The sequence below is a fragment of the Sinocyclocheilus grahami genome, unplaced genomic scaffold (genome assembly GCF_001515645.1).
Source record: "Sinocyclocheilus grahami isolate Dianchi unplaced genomic scaffold, SAMN03320097.WGS_v1.1 scaffold217.1, whole genome shotgun sequence".
Lineage (NCBI taxonomy): Eukaryota > Metazoa > Chordata > Actinopteri > Cypriniformes > Cyprinidae > Sinocyclocheilus > Sinocyclocheilus grahami.
The window spans coordinates 1,138,324-1,144,323 of record NW_015505396.1 but is presented as its reverse complement, the minus strand read 5'-3'; the positions used below and the strand labels follow the sequence as shown (position 1 = coordinate 1,144,323).

At 40.0% G+C, this 6,000-nt stretch overlaps 1 protein-coding gene across 1 annotated transcript in view; it reads right to left on the bottom strand.

Annotated features, from left to right (window-relative positions):
• Nucleotides 1-2,548: 2,548 nt before the first annotated feature.
• LOC107596327 (IQ and AAA domain-containing protein 1-like) overlaps nucleotides 2,549-6,000 on the bottom strand; it is a 32,304-nt gene continuing 28,852 nt past the window's right edge. The window contains exons 10-11 of the mRNA XM_016287035.1: nucleotides 3,025-3,131; nucleotides 2,549-2,686 (exon numbers count right to left, since the gene is read on the bottom strand). Of these exons, the coding sequence (XP_016142521.1) occupies nucleotides 2,549-2,686; nucleotides 3,025-3,131 (245 nt within the window). The remainder of the gene's footprint in view (nucleotides 2,687-3,024; nucleotides 3,132-6,000) is intronic.

The following is a 6,000-nucleotide window of genomic DNA, read 5'->3' as shown; positions in this document are numbered from 1 at the left end:
GCTTATGGTAGAGAAATGAACATTCAATTCACGGGCGACAGCTTTGGTGGACATTCCTGTAGTCAGCATGCCAATTGCACGCTCCCTCAAAACTTGCGACATCTGTGGCATTGTGCTGTGTGAAAAAACTGCACATTTTAGAGTGGCCTTTTATTGTGGCCAGCCTAAGGCACACCTGTGCAATAATCATGCTGTCTAATCAGCATCTTGATATGCCATACCTGTGAGGTGGATGGATTATCTCGGCAAAGGAGAAGTGCTCACTAACACAGATTTAGACAGATTTGTGAACAATATATATACACCTTGCTACGTGTACTGCGTTAGGCTAACCGAGACTTGTCATTTACACTTATATATTGTTGCTCTTTTGTTAGTTTTGACTGCTTTTATTGTCCTAATTTGTAAGTCGCTTGGGATAAAAGCATCTGTTAAATGACTAAATGTAAATGTAGGGGTCAAATGTGCTCTTTCAGCAATGATTAAACTACATTATAATATTCTTGTGAAACAGACTTTTTATTTTAAACCAGTTTAGTTATTCCAACCTGTCACTTTCTCTTTCTTCTTCTTTCCAGTCTTCCGCTCTTTTTTTTTTTTAAATCAAAGAAAATGTGGTTTTAGTTATGGACAAGATATGAATCAAGAAGGGTAGTAAAATATTTTGTCATATGACAGAACCAGTATTAATGTTTATGGTTTGAATTAAAATTAAATAAATTTAAAATAAAATAAATATTAAATAAGCCATAATGTCAATCAAAGTGTGCTTAGATTAGTGTCAGACTATAAAGGAAGATTATTTTTCTTTTAACAGCAAGGCATATCTAGTATATGAAATCATCTGACACTAAAGTTTTAATAACAGGTGTGTGCCATATGTGCTTGCATCCAAAATGAAGAAATCCTGAAAACATCTGGTGACTTGACTAAACAAACAAACCAATTACACTGTGCGTCACCAAGTGATGATCTACTCGTGTGTTTTCCTGATTATCCAGAAAGAACCGTTTTTATGCAGCTTGCTGGAGACACCCTGGAACCTGCTGTAATTCAGGGCTTTTCCAAACCACAAATGAACCAGACTAGCAGGACTAGCTGCCAGGTATTTTCTCAGATGATACGTTACTAAACGTTCCTAATATTTATTGGGTGAAGAATGGAACATATCCACTTCCATTTTCTCAGAAAACACTTGAATGAGTGTACTGTGATTCCCCAAAATATTTTTATGGAGAATTGTAGATAACTTCCTGGCAGGTCTGAGTTTGTGAGTCAATGATATTAAGATGAGGAAACACCCTGCAAATGGAGTAGCTTTTTCTTCAAAAACAAATCTTCTGAAATTATATAACAGAGAGAGTGAACTCCTGCTAGCATTAGCTCAAGTTGGGCGTCACATGTTCACTTAACAAACAAACCCTCCCTGTTGCATAATGCTCAATTTGCTGTACCCAAATTGCATGGCTTCCAAAATTCACTGAATGTTTTTCAAAATTCCAGCAAAGTTCAATATACCAACCTTTTGAGAATGTGGAATTTAGTCTTATGTCAGCAGAGCTGAATGTGCCTGCATTTGCAGAATGATTAATGATAAAACATCTTTCTGTATGAATTACACGCGTCAGACAGACAGCGTCTGTGACCAATTTAGCTGTCAAAACCTCTCAGCGTAAAACAACTGATGCAGAGTGCCAAATATGTTGTTGAGGAATTCCAGCTCTTGTGCAGGCATGCGATGAGGCCTTTTTCTCTGCGTCTTGTTTTGAAAAAGACACAATACTGACTGATTGCAGGAAATACATTGATGGATTGGTCTCATATTCACATATATTTACAGGTCACCGTTAAACAGCCATGCACATATTCACATCTTTGTCAGTATATATGTAGAGTATATTATTCTGTCTAGATATTGCTGGCATATAATGTTGCTGGTGTGTTTATTGTGTGTACTTTGCAAATATGAATGTCTAGCATTGATCGTCATGATGTAGTAAGACATGACGTATCGACATTCTAATACTGTTTATGGGATTTTATGGAAGCTTATTTGAATGCAAATGTCAATTAAGCCTCATTCAATATTCTTGTGAGTCAAGTCACCTTTATCTACATAGCACTTACAGATTTGTATTGTATCACTTACAATAGATTGTCAAAGCAGCTTTACAGTGTCAAACAGGAAAATAGTCAGTGTTTGTTCCACTAGTCAGTAGTCATATATTGCTTGTATGTGTTGGTGTGTGTGTGGTAGAGAAGGTGGGAAAAAGAGGCCCTATCAAAACACAAGGTGATGAGAGCAAGACGCCTTTACTAATTCTCTGTCCAGCCCACATTCCTGGTCATGAGGGCAGATCACTGTATGACCCCAGGGCCCCTCACACAAGGTGCATAAACAGAAGGCTGAGAGTACATCTCAAGATCTGGATCCATTCAGACTAAATGAGACATTACAGGGATTTACAGACCAGTCACCATCTAGAATCTGAGCAGAGAGCACTAAGCATCTGTACACTGTCACTCATGCAGGGCATTTAAAATGTGCTTACGGTCTTATCTCAAAGGAAGTATGCACGCCATTCACCTTTTTACTACTTTTCTTAACTTTTTTCTTTTTCTTTCCCCTGTCTCTGTCCACCACCAGTTTAAGGTTCTTCAGTTCCTGCCTCATCAGTTCATCCACCTGAGGCAAAAATATGAAAAAGAGAAAGATAAAAGAGAAAGATAAAAACAAGGATGGAGAAAGAGTAAGAAAAATTTGAAGGAATGAATTAGGCCACAAGGGAAGAGAAAGAGCTGAGGTGTCTTGTTTTTATAGAGTGTTATGAATTTCATGAAATGTAGTGCAGAAAGAGTGTTGATTTCCTTACTCCCAACCACGGCTTGTATTCACAAGGGTCCGGGACAAAATTATGAAGCTGAGGGCCCCACTCCTCATACTACTGAAAGGTTAAAGATGTGTTTACTGGGCCCCCTTCATCACAGGCCCCTGGTTCCCCCCGATGACAGCTCTGCTCCCACCTGAACTCTGAGCTCCTCTTCAACTCCCAATCTCTTCTCCTCACGCACCAACTGAGCATCAAAACACTGAGCGAAGTTCTGTTTTTCATCTCGGTTATGCCAAACCTCTGCAATGCACAATAAATGTACAGAGTAAGTATAGATTTAAATAAAACACATGACAACGGCAGTGACAATATGATCATACCACTGGGAAATAGCCATGGTGCTTCACATTACATTCATTTAAACAGCAGAAAGCTGACATTTTCTGACATGTGAAAACAAATTTGAGTTGGACACAAAGCATCAAAGTAAAGCCAGGAGAACATCAGTCAGCACTGTGTGTAAAGGAGGAAACAATTCTGAGTGAGGTCTGTTGGGCCTCAGTCGGAGCTCCTGCGTGTGTCCTGTGTAGAGGAAGCACAGGTGCTGTGGTCTGGGTGAGAACGTAGCATACGATTGTACTCCGTGCTGTGCTCTCACGCGCCACATCCTGACAGGAAATCCATTTCCATCCACTTCCTGTCCCGGCTACAGGCTGTATGCCAGGTTAATTCGGAAACTGGAACTGGACTGAATGGCAGGTTCTGACCTCACAATGAGTCTGAAGTTGTTTTCCCCTGTTTTACCATTTGGATATCATTTAGATGCACAGAAATAAACAGCAATCTTAATCTAAACTCACCAGGACAAACATTTGTGAAAGTGCTAAAAAATATATTTACATTTGGCAGATGCTTTTAACTGCATTCAATAAATACATTGTTATCAGTTATGATAAAAATGCCCTACTGTTTGAGCTACAGGGACACTTATGTAACTACCTAAGTCTCATAAACAGTAGGGTTGTGTGTATTTATAAATTGAAACAGAACTAGTAGTGGAATTCACATTTGAATTTAAAGCTACTATGCAGATCCCCTCCCCCCTTTTGGGTTAAAAATGAACAAAATTTCAATATTGCGCAAGATCATAAAACAATCTATGTTCATATCAGTGTGCTTGTTTTACTCTGATTCATATAGCCTACAACAATAACATTTTGAGCTAACAGGTCAGATTTGGAGAGAAATTACTATTCACATAATCCACGAACACAGTCGAGAAGGTCTGATTACTATATTGCATTCCAGAGTGATGAGGAGTGGTTGTAGTTTGTTGTGACAATAAATAGTGTTACATAGTATTTGAAGTAGTCAGCTAGCAGGCATTTAATATGGACAGTTCTAAATGTCAACCCTCATTGTCGTATGGGGAGCACCCACTGACAAAACAGAAAGTTTGATAGAGACCATGCCAAAACAAGATTCAAACTAGAGCAACAAATCTGATACTTGCTCACATGATATTTTTTCTGTAGAAAGTTCTTAGGAAGTTTAAGGTTTTATAGGCCTTGACAAAGTGACACACCAAGCCTACAGTCAGAACATCGAGCGTCTGTCAGCTCAGTTTTTGTGATGTGTTCCGCAGCATCGACACTAGTTGGACCCCATTGGTGGTTTTTTGACCACTTTTTGAATAATGAATGTAGACTACTGCCACCTATTGATTTCCTCTCACGCAGGTGCAGAACATATGTGCAAGTTGGCTGTTGGCTATAGTTTTTGCTCTGTGTTCAAGTACATCTTTTTGGCCCAGACGCAGGTGACATGAGGCAACAACACAGTCAGCTTTCATCACTGCTAGTTCTTTGATCTCAGTTTGGTGTGTCTTGAGCTTTACAGACAGATTTACAAACCAGGGTGGAAGAACACTTGTTCAAACGTCTTTGAATTGGAATTCAGAAAATTCCAATTGTCTGTAATTCCAATTCTAGTTTGACATCCTGTGGTTTGTGGCCAATTCAATTCAAATACCAACTCATAAAATGATTTTAAAATTCTGAATTTCACACAACTCTAATAAGCAGTGCTGTCAAGTTCACATAGGGGTCAAAGGCCACTGATGTTAAAGCTAAATCTGGTGGAACCTAAAAATAAGCATCGAACTTTGAAATGAGATACGTTGCTGAGGTCAGAGGTCAAACTGTCGTCCACAAAGACTTCTTTTCAAAGTCACATTTTCAAAACATCCCGGGGCAATACGATCCACATAATTGCCTGTTTCTTTAAAGACAACATCCACCTAACTCCCCTGAAAACACACGACTGTTAGGGGTCAGCTTTTTAAACCTTCTTTATTAGCACTGAGGTCCTCTGAGAATGCTTCAACCCCACACAGTGCAAGAAGAACAGACACTACTGTGGATGAACAGAAAAGCAGCAAAATATCTGGTGCCATAGTGGCTAGTTTTGTTGGAGGGGGGTGGCCACACACATTTGCTCAGACTGAACATGGTGTATATACAACACATTTGCTACCCCACCATATGGAGATTGAGTGTAAAAACACTTCAGGGCTGGAGGGTGGTCAGCTGTACCTACTCTGCTAGGCTCCATAGCAGCCTCTTACCTTCATAGTATGGTCTTTTGTCCCATTTGTGAAGATTTGTATGCCAGTCAGTCTGCGGAGACAGAGTTGCTCTCCTTCTGCCAACCTGTTTTGCCTGTTTGTCTCGGGTCATTCAGTTAACAGCTAGAAACAGACACTTCCTTGACATGGCTCTCTCTGCCAAGAGACTGACATGAAATCCATCAGTCACATACAGAAAGTGCACCGTGACGTTGGGATGCAGGAAGTGAAAGAGGGGGGAAAAGGGAGCGAGAGGGAAGCAAGCGCCAGACAAGCCTAAACAGGCAATCTCAATCTGACCCTGAGTACTACAAATGACTTCCTTGGCCTCTCTATAAGCCATTCTCAACTAGAGTGTGGGTGACTTTCCAAACAGAGCTTGTCCCTTTAGACATCATGCTGGTTATTGTCTGATTCTGGGTAAATATGGTGTTCACCTTTCCGCCTCATTACAACTAAATAAACCCACTACATGATCATATCCCAATTACAGACAGCTGATAAAACAGTGTGCTGCAGATTAACTCGCACAGCAAAGACCCT